Source organism: Chelmon rostratus, chromosome 19 (assembly GCF_017976325.1).
Source record: "Chelmon rostratus isolate fCheRos1 chromosome 19, fCheRos1.pri, whole genome shotgun sequence".
NCBI classification, from domain to species: Eukaryota; Metazoa; Chordata; class Actinopteri; order Chaetodontiformes; family Chaetodontidae; genus Chelmon; species Chelmon rostratus.
In genome coordinates, this window is record NC_055676.1 from 20,218,040 (window position 1) to 20,241,908 (window position 23,869).

At 44.2% G+C, this 23,869-nt stretch overlaps 1 protein-coding gene across 1 annotated transcript; it reads left to right on the top strand.

Moving 5' to 3' along the window:
- The first annotated feature begins 106 nt into the window (after positions 1–106).
- Positions 107–23,482, top strand: pi4kaa (phosphatidylinositol 4-kinase, catalytic, alpha a). The gene is made up of 54 exons (XM_041960082.1): positions 107–271; positions 4,342–4,458; positions 4,563–4,656; positions 4,775–4,863; positions 5,405–5,477; positions 5,571–5,833; positions 5,933–5,999; positions 6,093–6,241; positions 6,354–6,419; positions 6,508–6,604; positions 6,690–6,881; positions 6,962–7,062; positions 8,008–8,137; positions 8,226–8,355; positions 8,444–8,539; positions 8,619–8,802; positions 8,890–8,990; positions 9,117–9,285; positions 9,685–9,735; positions 9,959–10,067; positions 10,179–10,315; positions 10,394–10,527; positions 10,636–10,718; positions 10,810–10,880; positions 11,618–11,742; positions 11,861–11,942; positions 12,038–12,121; positions 12,219–12,308; positions 12,408–12,527; positions 12,999–13,091; positions 13,472–13,628; positions 13,738–13,865; positions 13,963–14,121; positions 14,211–14,362; positions 14,535–14,642; positions 15,077–15,204; positions 16,164–16,319; positions 16,826–16,905; positions 17,009–17,208; positions 17,500–17,587; positions 17,687–17,854; positions 17,958–18,011; positions 18,243–18,363; positions 19,000–19,129; positions 19,219–19,289; positions 19,597–19,669; positions 19,759–19,939; positions 20,016–20,120; positions 20,805–20,930; positions 21,420–21,540; positions 21,645–21,804; positions 22,006–22,095; positions 22,760–22,843; positions 22,978–23,482. Exons 1-54 carry the CDS (start codon positions 173–175, stop codon positions 23,027–23,029), a joined length of 6,288 nt encoding a protein of 2,095 aa, XP_041816016.1. The 5' UTR covers positions 107–172; the 3' UTR covers positions 23,030–23,482.
- The last annotated feature ends 387 nt before the right edge of the window (positions 23,483–23,869 follow it).

Genomic DNA, 23,869 nt, shown 5'->3' on the forward strand with positions numbered 1-23,869 from the left:
CACTGTACTTGCAGGACTGTGTGTTTGCTCTTAGCATTTTGCGTTGTGACCTTGCTTTGCGCTGTTTGGACCTCGCGCTCGCCGTAGTTGTCAGTGCGGACTCTTGCTGCTCCTCGAAACGAATGAGAGGAGATGTTTGTGTTGGTGTGACTGTATTAAGGCGTCTTTAAACATGTCTCTAAATGGAGGGGGAAGCAGAGGATTTTATTTCAACACCGTCCTGTCTCTGGCACGATCTTTGGCAGCTCACCAGCAGGCACCGATAGACAAGGTATGGTTCTACGTGGCGGTTGCTAACGGCAGTAACAAGCTAATACCTGTCAAAGAGTCTGACGTTAAGGCCCGTTACTTCGCTCTTCTGCCGGTGTGGTCTGTGTTATTGATTTGAAAACAGTACACATGTTTATGAGTTCGACAATGTATGAATTACGTTGTCATTTGTGGATTTGTGGTGTAACGAGGTAACAGGCGCGTCTGTGACTGACTTCAGAGCTGGCTAACGTCGGCTAACGTTAGCTGTTTTGAACCTGTAGTTAATCTTCCTTCAGGGCAAAGACCGGACATGTAAAAGCAATTTGCCCGATTTCCCCTTTTATACATAAATGTTTTTTCACAACAGCTTGTAAGTGGCTGTCATTCACACAGGGGGACAAAACAAGCTTGACGACTCACATCTTTTTTCATGTTTTAATTGAAAAAAATAATCCAGACACGAAAAAGACAAATAAAAGCTAGAATCAGTTGTCTGTATACATTTGACTATGCCACCAACTAACCACAGTCCCACATATATGTAATTACACACACATGTAGAATTAAGGTGCTGTGGAGAAACGAGTAGTTGGAATATATTTTGATAATTCCATTAATTTTTTGACTGTTTTTTGGAGAAAACAAGATATCAGATGAAGCTACGTTGTGATCTAAGATGCTGTGATTGCTATCACTGTTTTTGAACATTGCTTATATTTCATAGACCAAACAGTTAATTGATTAATCCCTAAACAAATCAGCAGATTAATCAATAACAAAAATAATTGTTTGTTGCAGCCCTGATCTAAAGTCTGATTTAAGGCTGAGGGTAAATGAACATGCTGTCTTTCAGTCCATTGGTCTGTATTCTTCATACAAAAACCAGTTCATTCAGTTAATGGCTACTGGTTTTCAAAACTAGAGCAGTTTTTACTCCAGTGTTGAATCTAGTGCTGGGACAATCAGTGCTAAATTATAATGTATTGCATAGTGACATGGGGTGGATCAATGTATCACTGAACTAATTGCAGCATTTTTGAGTAATAGTCAAATTGATGTCTCTGGCAGAAGCAATCAATAGTTAATGAGAACAGGCTGAATCACCAGCCCGGCAAAGCGGCGGCCGCCTCAGGGCCACAGGAGTCCCAGGTTCACTGGGTGTCGGTTGCTTTTTGGTGACCACTAATGTACAACATCAGCTGGCTCCTGTATTACTATGTAACCTTGTAGCCCTGGGCCAAATCTTGTTCTGACACCTTAAATATTTTGGTTTTGATTGTGTTCACATGGTGCATTCCCAAAAATTAAGTTGTGTTTTGTTGAATAACCATAAACTCGGTGCTGACGTGTGAAAAACCTGAGACCAGGTTGTATTTGAATACAGAAGTGCTGTTTTTTTCTGGGTCTGTGCAAAATATAATAAAGTATAACTAATCTATAGTGTACGAGTGCACTGTACCTGATGGGAACTTGGAGGCCACAGGAACCCCAAACTGGTTAATCTGACTGTGACAAGAGGAAGTATATGCTCCAGGTTCCCTTTTAGAAATTGTAATAAAGTAGGTACAAGTCATAACAGGCAGTTGAAGGGATCACAAAAAAATGGAGGCAACCAACTTAAAGTCCCACCAGAATATGCAAACATAACACTGCCTGAAAGCGGTTTTCATCTTGCAAAAGATCCATTAGATGAAGGCATCAAGGCTATTTGTTTATGTGAATTCAGTGTTTAATGGCATTGAAATAGTGCTGGAAGTTAAGTTGTTGACGTCTGCCTTACTCGCTCAGAGGGTTAGGATTTGTGGCGAGGGATAACAGCAGGCCAGAAGCCAGCTTCTTTAAGTACTAGTATGAGTTTGAACTGATTAAACAATACACCCACTGAGATTCCCACTGAGATGTGGAAATATTAGCCATGCCCAAACAGGAAGTATATGCCATGATGAAAGAGCTGTGGTAGCAATAATTTACTGAGCAGTCAGCCCACTGTGTTATTGTGTAAGTGGCCTATGTCAGTTTGGGGAGCAGATAAGATCAGTGACCAGTCTAGATACATTTCTTTCTGCCTTTTTATGTGTTTGAAATTCGCTAGTTATGCAGGGCTATATAGCTACTAGAAGCATGTATGGCCAAAAGTCAGTGGACAGCTGACCATCTCTCCTATATGAGTTTGTTGGACATCCCTTTTTGTTTATAGCTACACCCGCCACCCTTCTGGGAAGGCTTTCCACAAAACTTGGGCTTGTGTCTGTGAGAATTTGTGAAGAAGAGAGCGTTCTAAATCCTGCCAAAGATGTTCAGTGGGTTTGAGGTTAGGGTTCTGCAGGCCATACGAATTCCTCCACAGCCTCTGGAGTTTGGAGCTCTATAGTGAGTGATGCTGCAGATGATGGGTGATTTCTACACTTCTGGACTTCAGCACCGATTGGCCTCACCCTGTGAGTTTGCATGGTCTACCACTTTGTGGCTGAGCTGTTGCTGCTCCTTGATGCTTCCACTTCACTTCCACTAGATCGAGGAGGGTGGAAAGGGTTAAAATCCTGCAACTTGTGATAAATTTCCAATACCTCCTTTGCAGACAACGGCTTGTAGTACAAAGCACACGTCCCCGGCTTAGAAAATTTAGTATTCAGTCTCTGTTCTGACTTACCAACATCCAAATCCAGGTATTATCCCAAGTACTATTGTATATTTCGACATCACTGATAGACTCTTGTGAACAGAAATCTAACAGGGACACTATTTGTCCAACAGTAAACAATCATTCCATAAAACACTTTTTGGTTGGTTGTCCGTTTCTTTCTCCATGGAGAAACTTATAATCTATCCATTTTTTGGATGTCAGATTAATCAAAGAGACAAGATAACCACAACATTCTTCAGGAAACCCCCACTAACAAAAACGATTTATTGGGATTTGAGAGCCACCATTCAGTATCAGTGAAAACAGGGCAAACGTTCTGTGCATTGCGAGGCAGATGACTGAATGAACTAATTAATCAATGCATTGATGAGTGCCACCCTTTCTTCTCCACACATGAACACATCGCTAGGCACGGAGCTTAGTGGAGTGATATGAGGCAGCAGACGGAGGCAGAAGGTTTTGCATAGTTTCACACAGGTTTTGCCTGCTGCAGCTCTATAAAATATCACAAAACTTGTCAGCAGCAAGTCTTCACATTTTAGCACCTGGCACCAGCAGCTGTTTGCCATAGATTGACATATCAAAACAGTTTAACCTATTGACTTTCAGTTGATCAGCAAATTGTTTATCTGACTGACGGTTTGTGTTCGAGAGCTGCGACTGTTTGCACAGTTTAGTCTCTGAATGTCTGAGTGGGAAAGCCCAGGGGGCTGCTCCATCACATAGGCCTCATTGTTTGTACAATAACATCCTTTCAGTGGGTGTCAGAACAGCCTTTGGTACTGAAGAACATATTGTTTGATTTTCGAGTCTTAAAAATCAGCTTGTGTGATGAAAGTGTTGTGTTGGTTCACCTCCAGCATTTTCATTAAAATGTGTTTCTGGCTCAATAAAGGACTTCGTTGGTGTTTAAGCACTGCAAGCTGAGCTTTGGAAAACAACCAGCTGAAAAACCAAATCCCTTTTTCATTTCATTACTGTTTTGGCACTGATGAACATGACACAGTTGAGATTATTTAGCTTTTGAAATCCAACATTAATGTTTTCTGCTGCAAATTGCAGAGACCAGAAAAATTCTCATCATCCTTCAACAGTGTTATTAGTCTCAAAGATCCTCTGCACTGAGAATGGATTAGACATACAGGAACTCGTGATCTCACTCTCTCAGCTTAAATGGTGCTTAAATCCCTCTCAGCGTTTAAGTCTGGCCCTTTAGCATTAGGCTAATTAATGCCAGAGGCAGTTTGGCTCGATTCCTGTAGCGCATTTTGGCCGACAAAATCATTACCGCTAATGGAAGCAGAAATTAACGACGTGTCTGTTTAAGCCCTGCGGGCAGGTGAATTCTGTGCTTTTAAAAGATTGTATTATCCAAATAGGTGATGCTTCCAGCTCATGTTAATGGCAGCGGCGGTAGATGTGACCCATGTGTTGTCCTCTCACAGGTGCAGAAGCTACAATGCATGTGCCCGGTGGACTTCAGAGGAGTCTTCCAGCTGGACGAGAGGAGGAGGGACGCTGTCATTGCACTGGGCATCTTTCTCGTAGAGTCAAACCTGCAGGTTAACTTTGCTTCATGATACTTTTGTGCTAACAGTGAGTTTCCAGGATGTTGACAGAGCACTGGTAACCCTGAATAACATGCTATGGAATGTTTCTGTTGCAGCACAAAGATGCTATTGTTCCCTACCTTCTTGGGCTGCTTAAAGGGCTTCCTAAAGTTCAGTGGATTGAAGAAAGCTCAGAACGCAAAGGAAGGGGTAACTCTACATCTGTTATTCTATCAAGTATTTCATGTAATATTCTCTGTAATTGTCTGTAATTCAGTGTAGTTTAGGGTGCGTTTTATTAATATTTAGTGCACTTCCTGTCTTGCAGAGACTCTTCCTGTTGCAGAGAACTTCAGCTTTTCTCTTGTAACACTACTGTCAGATGTTGCCCAACGTGATGAGACCTTACGAGGACAGGTGTGTGTGTGCGTGTGTGTGTGCGTGTGCGTGTGCGTGTGCGTGTGTATGCATATGCATGCTCATGTGTGAAGACTTGAGGTGTGTGTGTGTGAGTGAATTGTCACTCACTCATATTGTTCCTCCTCTCCGTACTTTCTGTGATGAGGCTCCTTCCAGACAGGATTCCATTGCAAGACATGGGGGACAATCTCTAAATACTAGATATAAAAAGATTTAAGATTTAAATGAAGCTACTAAGAGATTTTGACAGTTTAGGTAGGTATCTATCAAGGTTACCAGGCTATTGTTGTCCTTCTTGCCTTCATCTCATTGTTGAGATGATCAGACCCCTCAGGCTGCTGGAGCCTCACATTAGCTTCAGCTGAATTTATTTTTATACAGAACAAGGACTCTGGATTTTGTCTCCTATTGTTGACATTGTAATTGCGTTAGTATAGACAGAAGGAACAATTACAGCAACTAGAAATTTTCAGTGTACATACAGGCTTGTGACGGAAATATTATCTTGTTGAGTTGAGTGTGTGATCATCTTTGTCAGATCCTGGAGGCGGTCATGGACATCATGCAGGTCCTGCAAGACATCTGCAAGAATCCAGAGGCTCATGATAAAGGTACCAACATGACGCACCTCCTGCTTCCTTTGTATGTTACTTAACTGTAATGTGTATTCATATTTTCTACTTCTATCTACCTTTTCTGTTCAGATTACCTGTGTAGGTACACTGTGCCCACCTTGCTTGGTGTTGCCCGAGCATTCGGCCGATACAGCAACACTGACGAGCCGCTGCTGTCCAAGCTCTTTCCCCGACCGGTTGCCCCTGTTCTGCCTACGGGCGATGAAAGTGACGCTGTGCACCGACGGTCCTTCAACGACTTCCGCTCCATCCTGCCGAGCTCTTTTCTCACAGTGTGTCAGGGAGACACCCTGAGACGTAAAGCCTCCTCTCTGTCCAGTGTGTCACAACAGGTAGAGATGATCCGGGAAGAGAAAGGCTGGCAAACCTAACCTGGGACAAGTTCTTTAATTTTCACATACATGTGTGTGTCTGTTTTTCTGTGTTTTCAGGCCAGTCCAGAGAGAGTCTGTCTGACCCCCAGCTCACCTGCCGATCCCTCTGTGCAGTACTTTGAAGGTTAGTACTGGAGCAGAAGTGATTGAACCTTTTGGGCTTTCAGGAATCATCAGTGAGGAACATGCTTCAGATAATGTTGCTGTCCCTCTTCAGGTTCATACCTCCCTGATGGCAGTGCAGTGGACCCTGATTACTACTTCTCCACCATCAGCTCCAGCTTCTCTGTCTCCCCTCTTTTCACTGGAAGCAGCTCTGGAGAGTTTCATGTCCCTCTGGATATGCTCAGACAGCTCCTCCACATGGTTAGCATCAGCCTCAGCAGCAGAACACATGCATTGATTAGAAGAATTTAATGCAAGATGCAAATTTGAAGTATGAAAAGGGAAAATTAATTTGTTTGTTTCTTTCTAATAGGTTGAACAGTTTGTCTCGGAGTCGTTTCTAAAAACGCTGGATGACTCCTTGGCAGAATTTTTGGAGGTATGACTCTTAAACCACTATAGATGTTTGTCTACTCTTTCTTTGACACTGATGGTTCATTGAAACATTTCTGCTTCTTTCTTAACAGTCGAGTCCTCGTCTTCATCTCTACTACAAAACCTTCAGTGACCCTCTGTACGTCGCCATATTTAAAATGCTCAGAGACACCCTGTACAATTTAAAAGGTAAAGAACACAGTTTTCCCCTCATTCTAAATTTATTTCCAGAATATGACAGTAGCATTAATGATGTGTTTTCTGTTTTCACCAGACCTTCAGACAGACTACGTGAAGGAGGTTCATGACTTTGTGCTGGAGCAGTTCAGCAGCAGCCAGTCAGAGCTGCAGAGGATCCTGCATGATGTCGAGTACCTCCAGAGTGAACTGAGCCCTCTCAAACTGCGCTGCCAGGCCAACGCCGCCTGCGTGGACCTCATGGTGTGGGCTGTGACTGAGGAGCAGGGTGAGAAACCGCTTCATTCAGACAGGAAGAATCGGTCTTAGAGGTCATCTCTGCAAATTTTCTCTTTACGTTTTCACCAGGAGCCGAGAACCTTTGCATCAAACTATCAGAGAAGCTGCAGTCCAAGACGTCCAGTAAAGTCATCATCGCTCACATGCCGCTCCTCATCTGCTGCTTACAGGTACCTGCTCGATCACCTTCTGTCCTCCTTCTCCTTTAAGAACCACATAAAGGCGAACTTTATGCTCACATCTGCAACAAAACGTGGGGCTGATGCAATTCTTCATTCTTGCAAAATTACATTTATCGTTCTGTATTTTTTGATTTTACTTTTCGTTAGCGCTGTTTTAATCTTGCTCTGTGAATCACTTTGGTCTGCATGTTTGTATGAGAGGTGCTTTGTAAATAAAGTTGAGTTTGGTCAAGTTAGAAACTGACAGCACAGATTTAGAGAGTTTGTGCTTTCCTGTTCATCTGACTCTCTCCTTAGACCAGGCATGTCAAACTGATTCCATAAAGGGCCATGTGGCTGCGGGTTCCACCCAAGGAGGAGCACACCAGGCCAACCAATCTACATCAAGGGATCACTTAGTTATCAGCTGAAGACTGCGATCAGCTGATTAATTGACTCCAGCCTGGTGTGCTCCTCCTTGGTTAGAACGAAAACCTGCAGTTACACGGCCCTTTATGGAATCAGTTTGACATGCCTGCCTTAGACGCAGTGGTGCTTTGAGCTAAAAGCTAGCAGGATGCTAACATGCTCACAATGATGTGTTAAAATGAAAATGTTAAGCTTGTTCTCCATCTATAGTGTGCGGAATAGCAATAAACACAAAGAATTAATTTTACAGCATTACCTCTTTTACTCTTCACTGAACGGGTCATTCATTAGCATGCTAACGTTTGCTTTGTCAGTTGGTTTAGTTAGCTGCAAAACAGTAACACCTGGTAGTTAGTGGTGTTAAATATTTAGCAACAACTAGTCTGTATGTAAGAAGTAGTTTGTGGTGCAAAGAGTTTGAATTTGCTGATGTGTAAAACTCCAGTCAGCTGCTGCAACCAGCCCCAGGTGTTTCTTCTCAGAAATGATGGATTTGTGCATCCATACGTGTGTTTGTGTCTTCAGGGTTTGGGTCGTCTGTGTGAGCGCTTTCCTGTTGTGGCTCATTCTGTCACCATGTCCCTGAGAGACTTCTTAGTGGTGCCCTCTCCTGTTCTGGTGAAGCTGTACAAATACCACAGCCAGTACACTCCAGGTAACAGCAGCACACTCGGCCGTTGAGCGCAGCGGTATCTCCAGATCACTGTTTTCTCAACAAATCCTCTTTTTTTTTTTTTTTTAAGGAGGCGGTGAGATAAAGATCCATGTGACCAACGAACATTCCCAGTCAACCCTCAGTACCCATTCGAGCAAGAAGAGGCAGCCCTCTATGTACGAGCAGCTGCGGGACATCTCCATAGATAACATCTGCAGGTGAATCCACCCGCATGCACACTTGTACAACATATATACACGTCTATCAACATGGCCTTTACTCTCCAGTGTCTCCGTCTGCCCTCAGGTGCCTGAAAGCTGGACTGACGATGGATAATGTGATTGTCGAAGCTTTTCTTGCCAGTCTGTCTAACCGTCTCTACATCTATCAGGAAAACGATAAGTAAGTCATATTGTACTTTATGAGAATGAAAGGTCTTCGTTTGAGTTTGGTATTTACACATGTCCCATCTCCTCCTCAGGGATGCTCACTTGATCCCAGACCACACCATCAGGGCTTTGGGTCACATTGCTGTGGCCTTACGGGACACCCCCAGAGTGATGGAGCCCATCCTCCAGATCCTCCAGCAGAAGTTCTGTCAGCCTCCCTCCCAGCTCGATGTCCTCATCATAGACCAGCTGGGCTGCATGGTCATCACAGGCAACGTAAGTATGAATATCTCTGCCGTCTCTGTTGTTTAGAGTTGTTTTAGAACATATCTAACGTCACAACTTCTCTCTCTTTCACCTCAGCAATACATCTACCAGGAAGTGTGGAATTTGTTCCAGCAGATCAGTGTCAAAGCCAGCTCCATGGTCTACTCGACCAAAGACTACAAGGACCATGGATACAGGTGAACTCATCCTTAAATCATGCAGTTACAGTTATTCTTGAGTACACGAGAAAGTGGGAGAATATGCTTTTGCTCACAGTTTGTCGTGACAGTCTGGTAAATTAATGTTCCCTCTCCTGTGTGTAGGCACTGTTCCCTGGCCGTGATAAACGCTCTGGGCAATATAGCAGCCAACCTGCAGGCTGAGCAGATGGTTGACGAGCTGCTGGTCAACCTGCTGGAGCTTTTCGTTCAGCTGGGCTTAGAGGGGAAGAGAGCCAGCGAGAGAGCGTCAGACAAAGGGCCGGCTCTGAAGGTATGGCACGCACATATGCAAAGGTAGTCCAGCATAAACGTTGATCCTGATCCAACCCAGCTACATCTGGTAATACACTGCGTGGGCCAATCAAAAGCATGCAAGCTTACAATCCAGCTGGAGGGTCTTGTGGCGTGTGCATTACTCCTCAAAACCAGGAAGTAGGAGCGTATTATTGTTGTTAGTGGATACCTGGTGGCTCATGGGAAGCTAATGGGTGTATGATGCTAAGAACATCCCCAGTTCGCCTCCAGCTCTGGACCTTTCTTGCATGTCATTTCCTGTCATTTCTCTGCCGTCAGCTAATAGAAGTATTCAGAGGCATATAGTCTGTTCTGCGCTTTTTGTTTGTCTTTTCAAACTTGAGTCCCAGATCTGCTTCCTCGTTTGTCTCTGCAGGCATCAAGCAGTGCAGGAAACCTCGGTGTCCTGATCCCAGTTATTGCAGTGGTGAGTGTTTTGGATGTTTAGAACATTTTCAGCTTTCATCGCCTTTTTCTTCTTCTAATTAGGCTTCATTTATTATAGCTTGTTAAATCATGTCAGTGGAAACAGAGGAAATATAAACTGGACTGCACAAAAATTAATCTTCTGTATGATGACGCGCTACAGGAAATGATTTTTAATGATGGGTTATATCTGCTGTATGTTCTCTCTCTTCCTCTTCTGTTAGCTGACTAAGAGGTTGCCACCAATTAAAGAAGCAAAGCCACGTCTGCAGAAGCTCTTCAGGGACTTTTGGCTTTACTCCGTTGTCATGGGATTTGCTGTGGAGGGCTCAGGTTGGTGCAGTTATACCTTTTTATTCATGCTAAGCAATGCTACATCTACAAAACACCCAGCACTGAATTATGTAGTTGAAGCATGATGATTTGCTTCTGTTGAATGTTCAGGTCTGTGGCCGGAGGAATGGTATGAGGGAGTTTGTGAGATTGCGACCAAATCGCCGCTGCTCACGTTTCCCAGCGGGGAGCCTTTACGCTCAGAGCTGCAGTACAACTCTGCACTGAAGAACGACACTGTCACTCCGGTATGAGAACGCACACACACATACGTATGCTCACTTATTAAAGCATACCTGAGTTTATGGTTCGTTGCTGTATTTCAGGCGGAGCTGAACGATCTGCGCAGCACCATTATCAACCTGCTGGATCCTCCTCCTGAGGTGGCTGCTCTCATCAACAAACTGGACTTTGCCATGTCCACGTATTTGCTGTCTGTTTACAGATTGGAGTACATGAGGTATGCACCATGTCTACATGTATACTGTATATTAGCTTGTGTGTTTGACTATGTTCAGTAATTATAATTTTGCATATAATTTGTCTTCTGTGGTATTTTCTCCGTCAGGATGCTGCGCTCTCTGGACTCTGACCGCTTTCAGGTCATGTTTCGATACTTTGAAGACAGAGCGATACAGAAAGATAAATCTGGTAAGCAGAAGAAAAAAGACAAAATACATAAAAAAAAACATTATTTATTTTATGTTTGTCATATTTGATGTATTTTTTTAATGAATTTCAGGCATGATGCAGTGTGTGATCGCCGTCAGCGACAAGGTTTTTGAGGTCTTCCTGCAAATGATGGCCGAAAAGGTAAAAGAGATGTTTTCACTGAAGAAGAACTGACATCCTGTTTGGACTGTAGACATTTGAGAATCTGAGTCCTGTTACGGTTTGTGCGGCAATAAGCAAGGCCAGGACCCAGGTTGCAGAAACAAAAAAAACAAAGTGTAAACAAAAGAACAAAAAACACAGCGAGGGGGAAAAAGACTATGGAGGCTGCAAACTCGAGAAGGCACAGGAGCTGGAAGCGAGGACAGAGACAAGGCACGCAGCGTGGCGAGACACGTGTGGGCAGACAAAGAAATCCTCCGTCCCTGAGCAGGTGGAGGAGCTGGAGGAGCTTTTTTAGCAACTAAAGCCAGTGCAGCTCAGGTGTGTCTCAGAAGCAGCCAGGAGATTCGGCCCCGCCCCCTTCCACACTCCAGCACTGCAGAGGAGGAGAGGGAACAGAGGAGAGGGGGGGCGGCACAGGCAGGGCGAGAGACAAACACAAAAAACAACCACAAAAATTGAGACCGCAACAGAGTCCCTTTTTAAGGCTCTAAACTGTCAAGTCAAGAGTAGCAGCAGCTCTTATTTACCTGTCAGTCAGGTGAACCGCATTTACATCAGTCCTGTTCGTATATAAGCTGCCTTTTGCACTACTGTCTGACATTTCACAGAGCAAACGATTACTTGATTAATCCAGAAACTAATCCGCAGGTTAATCAGTAATGAAAATAATCATGAGTGGCGGATCTGATCCGGATCAAATGTTGTGTTTTCAGGCAAAAACCAAAGCTCACGAGGAGGAGCTGGAACACCACGCTCAGTTCCTCTTAGTCAACTTCAACCACATCCACAAGAGGATCCGCAGAGTGGCTGACAAGTATTTGTCTGGCTTGGCTGAAACGTGAGACCGCATTGAAACACAACCACGTTTACTCAGAATCCTGCACTGACTCTTCTGTGAGGTGTTTAAAATGCAGGTTCACATCCAGCAGTCTCGACAGTATTTTCTCTCTCCTCAGTTTCCCCCACTTGTTGTGGAGCGGCCGTGTGTTGAGGACCATGTTAGACATCCTGCAGACGCTTTCGCTCTCACTCAGCGCAGTAAGTGATGGACAACATCAGTGTCGCATCTACCTGTCGGTCAGTCTTTATGCTTTATGAAGGTCATTGATACTGATGCTTATTCTCTATTGCAGGACATTCACAAAGACCAACCTTATTACGACATCCCAGACACGCCATACAGAATCACTGTCCCAGATACATATGAAGCCAGAGAGGTAAGAGTTCAGAAGCAGTTCTTCATCATTTCACAGCAGAGTGCAAAAGTTTAAACATGCCACACACATTCAAGACATATTGTGTCTTTAATTGTAGAGCATAGTGAAGGATTTTGCAGCACGTTGTGGGGAGATCCTTAAAGAAGCAATGAAGTGGGCGCCATCTGTGACCAAATCACACCTCCAGGTAACATTTACTCCATAAAAGTCAAGAGACACATTATAAATAAAGCTTATACAGTGGCCTTATGGGTTATCTCTCTGTACTTGATGTGGTCTTCTTCAGGAGTACCTGAACAAACATCAGATCTGGGTGTCGGGTCTCTCCCAGCACACAGGCCTGGCCATGGCTACAGAAAGCATCCTGCACTTCGCCGGTTACAACAGGCAGAGCACCACACTGGGGGTAGGTCACACTCAGATGCTAATGCAGACTGATGGCGCTGCCAGATCATTGGTATGTGTCAGGAACAAAAAAAACGTTCAAGAATCCAGCTTTGTGGGAGCCCACAGCACCTCCTGCACTCACAGTGGTGGTTAATCGAAGCTTCAACAGCAAAACAATTAAAGAAACACTGATGCAGCCTGTGAGAGAACAAAAAACACCTTCATCATCACTTTCCAACGCTGATGACGCTGCTCCCTCTCGCACACCACCTGCCAAATATCACACGTCCAACATTTTCTAAATGTCATGTCATTTAGGATCATTTACATAACAGACACCTGCAGTATGTCTGAATGACACTTTAACAGATAGATGAAGAGCAATGTTACATGTTCCGTGTCTGAAAAGGGCTTAATAAAGTAGATCATGCTTCAGACATTTAAGTTCTTAATGCATAATCAATCAAATTTCACATGCTTTCACCTGTAGTCCACTCAGCTGACTGAGAGGCCCGCCTGTGTGAAGAAGGACTACTCGAACTTCATGGCCTCCCTCAACCTCAGGAACAGATACGCTGGAGAGGTAAAACCACCAAATCTTACCAGTTATTATGGCCCATATCCACAGACTCCAGCGATGTTCCAGGCTGCTGTGATAAAATCATGATTTTATGATCATAGCGTAATGACAGCTGCACTGTGTGATCGGCCGTGCTGACATTTAGTTGGGTGATCGCAAAGAAAATTAGAGGCAGTTATGTATTCTTTGTGCTTGTAAAACATAAAAAATGGCAACAACATTAAACTGCATTAGAAATGTGGCTGCTGAGAAGTAGATTCTTCTTCCCTGAAAGTTTCCTGGTGCACATTTAAAACCTAGGTGAACCAGATGCAGCCGGATCCTGTGGACGTGAACTCTGCGTACGAGATTTAACTCCATTATCAATCCTCTTTTGTCTGTAGGTATCAGGTATGATCCACTTCGCCCAGGCAGTTCGAGGACAGTCTGATCTGGGCCGGCTGATGATCAAACAGATGGGAGAAGCTTTAGACTCTGCACAGCCTGAGGCCTTCACCGAGGCCATGTTCAAACTGGCCGCCTTGCTCATCAGCACCAAAGGTCACTTTTTCTCCGATTGTCTTTGAGTATGTTTTATACCAATTGCAGGACTCTATCAGACGCTCTGGATTGGTCGTCTGACCGTTGTTTTTTCTTGTTTGGACTCTAGACTGCGATCCTCAGCTCCTGCACCACCTCTGCTGGTCTCCTCTCAAGATGTTTACGGCGCACGGCATGGAGACGGCCATCGCTTGCTGGGAGTGGCTGCTGGCAGCTCGTGTTGGAGTGGAAGTACCGGTGCGTAGATGTCTTTCATCATTTCCTGCCCGTGCCCCTGTCCTCTCAGTACATTCGTGTTGTACTCATGCTATCAATCTCCGCTCTGGCTGCCTAGTTCATGCGGGAGATGGCGGGGGCGTGGCAGATGACCGTGGAGCTTAAGATGGGCTTGTTCTCAGACGCTCAGGTGGAGGCTGATCCTCTGGCTGCATCAGAGGAGAGTCAGCCTATCCCCTGCCCTCCAGACGTGACCCCTCACCACATATGGATTGAGGTCAGACGAAAGACACTCTGCTTCTGTTATTACTGCATATCTTCTCCCCTTCCACTTATTGCCTCTCGTGTCTGCCTCTTTTCCTCTAGTTTCTAGTCCAGAGGTTCGAGATCGCTAAGTATTCCAGCGCAGATCAAGTGGAGATCTTTGGCAGCCTGCTACAGCGCTCGCTGTCCCTGAACGTTGGTGGGGCGAAGAGTAGCCTCAACCGCCACGTAGCTGCCATTGGACCTCGTTTCAGGTACATAAACACACACGTAAAGCTTAGAGACAATGTATGTTATGCTTTAACCTTATCTCTAGGCAACCTTGTGTCATTTGATGTTTGTTTTCTGTTATTTTTCAAGGAAATTGGTATAAGGATGCAGAAAAGTTTAGGATTTTGTCATGATCGTATTTCTCTGTGCTGTCAGGCTGCTGACTCTGGGTCTGGCTCTGCTCCACTCTGACGTCCTCACCAACGCAACTGTAAGAAATGTGCTCCGAGAGAAGATCTATTCAACAGCCTTTGATTACTTCAGGTAATACACACACTCTGTTCACACAATCCAGCAATTAATCTGAGTAATGTTTCTTAATTAATTAAAATAGTTAATGATTTAAATGTCTTCATACGGCTTGTTTTGTCCAAAACCCAAAGGAACAAATGGTAGAAAGTTGTACTTGTGCTAATGAGCAAGTGTTAGCACACTAAGAAGCTAAACCAAGATGGTGAACGTGCTCAACATCAACATGTTAGCATTGTCATTGGGCGCATGTTAGCATACAGACTTTAGCATTTAGCTCAAAGCAGTCATGTACAGCCTCACAGAGCTGCTAACATGCATTGTTTCAGGTCAAATGTTTATTATCTTACAAAGAATTACACAAAGGTTTAATAAAACCACTGAAACCGGGTGATGGAATGGAAACATTGGCTACTAATGATCTAACTTCCTGTTGTCTGTCTCTCCAGCGTGGCCCCGAAGTTTCCCACCCAAGGTGACAAACATCTCCGCGAGGACATCTGCATCATGATCCGGTTCTACGCCAGCATCCTCTCTGACAAGAAGTACCTGGCAGCGTGCCACCTGGTCCCACCCGGTGAGCTTGGTACTACCCCAGCCCCGAGCACGCTCTCTGCCGGGATATTTGGATCGCTTATCGTGTCCAGCACTTCTCCGATATCTATCTTAAGTAAGCCTAAAGCGGTGGAGCTCGGGCTGCACTGCAGCAGGGGCATGTTTTTTTACGCCTGTCAAGTTTGACGCTTTGTCCTCACTCTGCTGCTGATAGATCCTGGCATCTATCATCTGTGTTACCAGCCTGGCTTTTTATGCTTTTATAGCTTTTTTTCTCAACATTCTTCTCTCGGTCCCTCTTATTTTCTTTCTGCCTTTACTCTTCCTCTTTCTCCCACTTTTCAGTGTCTTACTCCTTATACTCTTGCAGTCAATCTGTTTTTCATCCTTTAAGTTTAGCAGCTGTGAGGAAAAGCGCAAATTTGTCAGTTGCGTTAAGATGCATGATTATTCATCATGTCAGCCCACCTGTCCGCCCCCCTCCTCGACCAGCTCTGCATCAAAAGAAGAAACTACGAATTAAAAAATGTTTTTTCTTCCACCCCAGAAAATCCTCTCCTCTTCATTCCCGATGACCCAGAGAAAAGACATGGTCTCATTCTCATACACATCGAATCGCTTCAGGTAGACCGGTTCTCTAACCGCTGATCCTGGATCAGATTAATGTACCTCCAGCCCCCCCCGCGCATTAACAAGACAAAATAATATCTGACCCAGTATCAGTGGTTCAAGGCAACTTCTACCGACATGTAAATCCCGCTGGATTTCCCTGCATGACCATCACAACAGCAGAGGACTAACTGATGCAGCTCATCTCGCGCTTCAGAAACTCCCTCATCATCGATCATACTGTTGATGTTTTTCTCTGTGTAGACGTGGTGACAGTGACTCTGGATGATGTCGCGTACATAAGAAAGAGTAAAGTTACAGTTTGGATGTGCTTGTATCTCGGCCGTACTGAATCTGTTTATGTGTGAACAGATAATCAGGACCCGTCCTTGAACAGTCTGTCGGTGATGAACGCTGCCGATCTCAGGAGCAACATAGACTCGAGCTCTCGCTCCCAGCAGAGCAGCCAGGGATGGATCAACACCTACCCGCTGTCCAGTGGCATGTCCACCGCATCCAAGAAATCCGGTACCGCTCACATTCAGCATATGAACAATATACAGAGAAAAGAGGCCATAGCTCAAACTCCCGACTGCAAAATGCTCAGTTTGAAACTGGGCCAACATAGTTTATGATGATGTTACCTGCTCAGCCCGGCTCAGGTGATTACCAAACTGCAACGTCAACATAACTGTAAATAAGTTCAACTCAAAACTCCAATTAAAATGCTTTTTTTCCAGCATTCTGTCTCAACTGTATTAATCATGAGATGCAGAGTATATTATCTGCACTGTTATGTGCAGTATCTAAACTTTACTTTATCTTCACTTTATTTGGTGACACAGTAACAGTCACAGGACCATAATGATTTATAGTTCAGGTGAAATGCATGCTGGGATATTCCTCTACCCCAGTTTCACACAAGTCAGCTCTCAAAATATCTTCAAACTGGACCAGTTCCTGTGTAGAAACACAGACTGAGGCCCACAAAGTTAAATGGACACACTGGTTTTAATGTTCTGTCCTCCTCGTAGGGACGTCCAAGAAGAGTAACAGAGGGACGCAGCTTCACAAATACTACATGAAACGCAGGACTCTGCTGCTGGCCTTACTGGTGAGGGCGGATGGTGATTTGTCGTTCTCCGGTTTTAACACTGCCGCTCATTATCAACCACCCTCCGCTCTCTTCTTCCCTGTTTGCCTTTTGTCTTTTCCAGGCCAGTGAGATCGAGCGCTTGACGACGTGGTACAACCCACTTTCCACTCAGGAGCTGGCCATCGCCACAGAGCAGTCGGTGGAGACCAGCATCGCCAACTGGAGGTCCAAATACATCAGCCTGAATGAGAAACAGTGGAAGGACAATGTCAACCTGGCCTGGGGCATCGCACCCTACCTGGCCATGCAGTTACCAACAAGGTGCAACACCTTTTTTGAACATACAAACATTTGGATCATTTTTAAAGTAAAACAGGAAGTGAACACCAGACATGATTGTTTTTCCTGTTTGTGGAAAACCTGACTTCACATAGCTTCTGAGTTCAATTCAGTCTCACACTGAACATTACTGTCATCAGCCGCTCTGCTAAATGAAACATGTTCCTGTGGTTTACTGTCCGTGTTTTAAGACGTGAGATTTATATGAGTATCTGGAACAGCACTTGATATTAGATGTAGAAACTGTGTTTATTTTGAACTCCTTGTTTCCAGGTTTAAGAATGATGCCATTGTTGCTGAAGTGACCCGGCTGGTGAGGCTGGACCCCGGCGCTGTCAGTGATGTACCTGAGGCCGTCAAGGTGAGGTCCCTCAGTCCAGTAAAGCTCAGCTGCTGAGTGTCGGAAATGGGTCTTTTTACGTCTGCGAGTAACTTTTTCTCGGCCTGTTTTACCTCCCAGTTCCTGGTGACGTGGCACACTATCGACGCTGACTCTCCCGAGCTGAGCCACATCCTGTGTTGGGCTCCAGCGGACCCGCCCACCGGCCTGTCCTACTTCAGCAGCATGTACCCTCCTCATCCTCTCACTGCTCAGTACGGGGTGAAGGTGCTGCGCTCCTTTCCACCGGTGAGTCACACTCTCAGGGGTTTTCGCATCACCTCATCAAACAGCTGTAGAGAAATGCGACTTGAGGAAAATCTGTCTTACATTTGTGTATTTCTCTTCATAGGATGCCATCTTGTTCTACATCCCTCAGATTGTTCAGGCTCTTCGTTATGACAAGGTATGTGCTTTAATTTAAGATGACATGTGAGATCTACAGTGTTTGGCCTTTACATCTTATTATTTAAATTTAAAAAGACTCTTTCTTATCAAGAGCTTCATCATGTTTAGTGACCGCCAATGAAGACGAGGGACAGTAACGTGAACTAGAGCTTAAACGATCAGTCGACAGAAGTTCATCATGTAATCGATAATGTTTTCATTATGAACTGTGCTACTCGCTCCCGCTCAGATGGGCTACGTGAGAGAATACATCCTGTGGGCGGCCCAGAAGTCTCAGCTCCTCGCCCACCAGTTCATCTGGAACATGAAGACCAACATCTTCATGGATGAAGAAGGACACCACAAAGACCGTGAGTACAGACTCTACAGAGGACAGCAGCAGTGACATCAGTTAGACTGATCAGAGAGCACCAGATTTACCTGAGGTCGGTTTCCAGTCGCCTTCTCCAAACCTTATTAAGCTAAACGCTGCTTAAACAGAATGGCTGCATGCAATGCACCGACACTGAGTGCAGTAAAAATCTCAGGTCAGCACTTTACATGAGAAGAGTGACATATGTAACAGGTTATAACTGATTTTAAGTCATGAGAAACCTTCAACCTTTGATGGAACAGATTGAATCTCCAGTTATTCCTGATGCACCACTCAGGTTAAAGCTTTGTATGTGCGATACAGTACAAACGCCCTGATTGGAGATTATTATTGAAATCTAAAAGTGCAATTAGATGCGTGGCTTCTTAAATCAGTCATTCCATGTGTTAATTAATCATTGATATAAACAACACTGCATAGAAATGGCTGATTCACTTTCGGATTTGTTCCTTCTTGCTGTATATTTCTGGCTTCTCTTTGCAAATGTGATATCTTTCCTATTATTATACATATTAATTATGCCGTCTGCCTAACGGGAAAACCCTTATTAGGCCTAATTAAATCAAATGAAGTTGATGTAATCACATTTTTGGTGCCTCATTAATGTGTGCAGCCGACATCGGGGAGCTGTTGGAGCAGATGGTCGAGGAGATCACAGGTTCTCTGTCGGGTCCGGCCAAAGACTTCTACCAGAGAGAGTTCGACTTCTTCAACAAGATCACCAACGTGTCCGCCATTCTCAAGTACAGTCGCCGCTGTCTCTCTGCAAATCATCAGCAAACAGCAAAGTGTTTTTGTGTCACTTAAAGCCTGGTGCTTTTTTGCTTTTCAGGCCGGTTCCAAAGGGAGAGGAGAGGAAAAGGGCTTGTCTCAAAGCTCTGTCAGATATCAAAGTCCAGCCAGGTAACGTACGGTTACTGTCCCTCCTGTCTGATGGATGATTCAGGAGTGTTCACTGTGCTGCAGTGAAAACCTTCCGGTCGTTTAATAAGACATATTTAGAAATTGGAGAAAACAACAGAAAAACAAAGACACAGACAAAAACATCTACGTAAACAATAAAGACATATATTAAATAATGTCTTAATGTTTGTTAATTAATATTCCAACCCCCCTCGAAGATGTTGCATCCCTAATGTCAGAAAAACTCCCAAATTTGACCTCCCTCTGTCAGACTCTGATATCATGTCTGTCCTTCTTGTGAAATTAGGCTGTTATCTACCAAGTAACCCTGAAGCTATTGTGCTGGACATCGACTACAAGTCTGGAACACCGATGCAGAGGTAACGACGATTTTCAACCATGCTTCATGTGGAGGCTCTGCTTCTGAAGCATCAGTGCATCATGTGTTGTGTTTTCTCTGCCGTCACAGTGCTGCCAAGGCACCTTACCTGGCCAAGTTTAAGGTGAAGCGCTGCGGGGTGAGTGAGCTGGAAAGGGAGGGTCTCCGCTGCCCCTCTGACTCTCTGGAAGACGGGGAGGACAATCCAGACGGGTCGCGCAGGGTTTGCTGGCAGGCGGCCATCTTTAAAGTGGGAGATGACTGCAGACAGGTACCACTGATCGCTGCGCTGAACTGTACTGTCACTGAGTTTCTCTTGTGACCCTCCTGTGTTTGTCCGTCTCCAGGATATGCTCGCTCTGCAGATCATCGGCCTTTTTAAGAATATTTTCCAGCTGGTCGGCCTGGATCTGTTTGTCTTCCCCTACAGAGTGGTGGCCACTGCACCAGGGGTGAGACCCCATGTCATAAATGTGAAAATAACAACAATTACATATTACAATTTTTTTTTACCTCTAAAAATGTAATTTAGTGATTTAAAGGGCTTAAACTGAGGACATGTTTAAAACTCCATGTCTTTGCATCCCCAGGTGAAAAAAATATTAGACTAAAATTATACTTTGTACTTTGTACTAAGTACATTTTGTGCTACTTTTGTCTCCTTCAAGTATACTTAGGTGTACTAAAGTTGTCCTTGAGTACGTATCACCAATGTGTCGGAAATATATTTCAAGTGAAGTGAAATTAAAGTACACTTCAATTAAGCTGCTAACAATTTTTCACAAAGGCCTTGAAAATGCGTAAGAACACTTTATTGCTATTAAAAGTATTAGTAATTTAGTACACTTTGTAAAAGTACACTTAAGTACAATTTATAATACACTTACAATAAAGTACAATACCACTTTTAAGTACTGCAGAATTTGTCTATTCATTATTCATTAGACTTTTTAAAAGTATCTGTCAAACATACTTTAAATCAAGCACAAACAGGAAAAGTGTATTTGTAATGACTTTTCTATACTTAAATTACATTTCTAATCCTCTGAAGTAAACTGCAGTCTGACCTGGACGCTCTGAACGCAGACTTGTGTTTTCGTAACCAGCCGTTTATTAACTGATGGTCTCTCCCTCAGTGCGGTGTGATCGAGTGCATCCCAGACTGCAAGTCCAGAGACCAACTGGGCCGACAGACGGACTTCGGGATGTACGACTACTTCCGTAACCAGTACGGAGACGAATCCACCCTCGCCTTCCAGAAGGTTTCATTCTCCTTCCGTTTATTCCCCCGCAGTGATTGTTTCTCAGAGCGAGGGTCCGCTGTCGGCCCCGTCTTATATCGTCCCACCATGTTGTCCGAGATTACTGCAGTGATGGATGGAAACTCGTGTTTGGTGGTTATGTGATTGGAGGCATCAGCACAGGGTTTAACACAAAGCACTTAAACACAGAATGGAAATAGTAACAGAAAGAAAAAAACAAGTGCGTTTTCATATCAGCTAGTTTTGATTGGCAGGAGTCAAAAAGGGGAGCCAGAAGCAAAGAGCTGAAGCTCGCCGTCACACTGAATGAATCTGCTTCGTTGTTTTAGTGATTATCTTATCAGTTTAATATGTTGTTCAGACACCAAACCTGATTCAGATCTGTGTAACCGCCTCATCACAGACGTGTAAAAAAGACGATTCTAAGACTTTATTTGTAAGATGAATCATTTCACTGAGGTTTCCATGACGTCCTCCTCTTCTTTCCAGGCTCGGTATAACTTCATCCGCAGCATGGCCGCCTACAGCCTCCTGCTGTTCCTGCTGCAGATCAAAGACAGACACAACGGCAACATCATGCTGGACAGCAAGGGCCACCTCATCCACATCGGTACAGACACGGACTCTACGCGGTTACCTCAGTATTTAGTTTCTGCTCGAGAGGAGCGTCAGTCGTGGTGATTGTTGTGTTCACGGGTGCCGTGTTTTCTCCAGACTTCGGCTTCATGTTCGAGAGCTCTCCTGGCGGCAACCTGGGCTGGGAGCCCGACATCAAGCTGACGGACGAGATGGTGATGATCATGGGAGGCAAGATCGAGGCCACGCCTTTCAGGTGGTTCATGGAGATGTGTGTCAGAGGATATCTGGCCGTACGGTAAGAAACTGCGAAGGTGAAGGTCTGCAGTAGGTTCGTAGAGACAGAAAAGCTGCTCTTTTCATCCGTGATGGAGACGAGGGCTGGAAGATGTGGACTTTTAAGAAGCTTAAAGGCAGACGAATCAGTCTAGAATTCACTCTTTGTCACTTTGATCTTTGCTCATCTGTGTTGTCATTTGCTTCCTCTCTGAACACAAAGACCCTACATGGACTCAGTGGTTTCTCTGGTGACCCTCATGCTGGACACAGGACTGCCCTGCTTCAGAGGACAAACCATTAAACTGCTCAAGTAAGTCCAGCAGTAGCGTGTTCAGCCTTATTGGACAGTCCTGAAGACAGAAAATGATTGTGAGGTAATATTGTGTTCATACATTTATGGGAATTAAAGTGTTTTCAGTATTTTTATGATGACATGGAAATGACTGACTGTAATATTAAAGGTGCTGCTTGTAGTGACAAATACAGAGACATTTCTGCAGCTCCACTCAGCTCTGCAGAGCGTTTCAGCATCTTTCAGCTCATTGTTTTGGTCTTACAGCTCATAGCTTTACTATCGGGTTTAGCCTCATCGCTCTCATTAAGCTTGTTTTTAGTTAACAACTCTAACAAACACACCAGCTAGTTAAGTTAGCAGCTAGCTGGTGAACTAAAGAGCCTGATATTTCTCTCGGGAGTTGGTGGAGACCAAAAAGGGAGCTAAAAGAGAGTGAATGTTGAACCGACAGTCATCAGGAGCTGCCTGCTAATCATAAAAACGTCTCTTTACTGAAGTCAGTGAGTTCTGCTGCTGCTGACCAGAAAATCAATTCATGCAGTTTTTTATGTGGGAGCTTGAGATTTAATGGTTCCTGTCAGGATTTAAAGAAAATTCCAATAAATAGAACAGAAAATACTTCTAAAATGTGCTACCTGCCTTCATGCTGAATGTTAATGGATTTTTGGTTTTTAATCAGAGGGCGGTTTAATCCTCAAATGAGTGAGAAAGAAGCGGCGGCGTTCATCATCAAAGTCATCCAAAGCTGTTTCCTCAGCAGCAGGTGAGAGAAATCCCGCACGTCTGCAGCTGATCTGCTCACCTCACATCACATTAACATCACGCACACGCGAAGAACAAGAAGTCAAACCGTCAGTCTGCTGGAACTCATCCTCATCGACTTGTTTCTTCCAACAGGAGCAAAACGTACGACATGCTGCAGTATTACCAGAACCAGATTCCTTACTGAGGATCTTCTGCCAGACCTCCACTGTACGTCTCCACACAAGCAATGCGAAGCCTCCTGTGGGTGGTTTTATAATGAGGTGTCGGATGCAGACCACAACACTGGCACTTTGATCCCGACTCTGCTCCAGTTTTATTCAGTATAGTGTAAGTTGTTCGATTTTATAATGTACGGCTGAGTTTTAAAGCAGTACTTTATTTAACTTAGACTTTTACCAAAAGAGGTATTTGAATTTGAATTGAATTTGAATCACCCTTTAAGTATTTTCTTCTTGAGGCTGTTATTTGTTACTGGACAAACACCAACTAACCCGTCACACTAGAGGAAGATGGCCATAAAGGGAGCCGTATTTCTAGTGTTTGTCAAAGCAGCTGTTTTCATTATTGTTACCATTTTCTGTCTATGCTGTTATCCACTTTTATGCACTTTATAGATAAAAGTATTTCATTGGCTTCACCTGCCTGTGATCAAGAGTTTAAAACGAGATTATACATCAGAAATCAGAGATTAAAACCATCTGCAGTTTAATCAGCTGATCAATACAATCGCAGTATTTTTGACGTAGTAGAACACAAGCTGGTGTCGTTAGATCAAAAATCAATGCAAGAATCAATCAGTAGTTTTAACAGTAGTCTTAAGGTATTCAGAGAAGTAATCATGCTGTAGTCCTTACTGTAGAATCACATCAGCGTCACAGATGTTTTCTGTGATTCATGTGGAACTTGTAGAGTTAGATGTGCAGAACGTATTTATCAGAAGATTTTAAAAGCTTTTAACTGTGCGACTTTGATGCTTATCCTCAAAGCCAGTCATGTCTCACCTTCAAGTCAGCTTTTAGCTTCA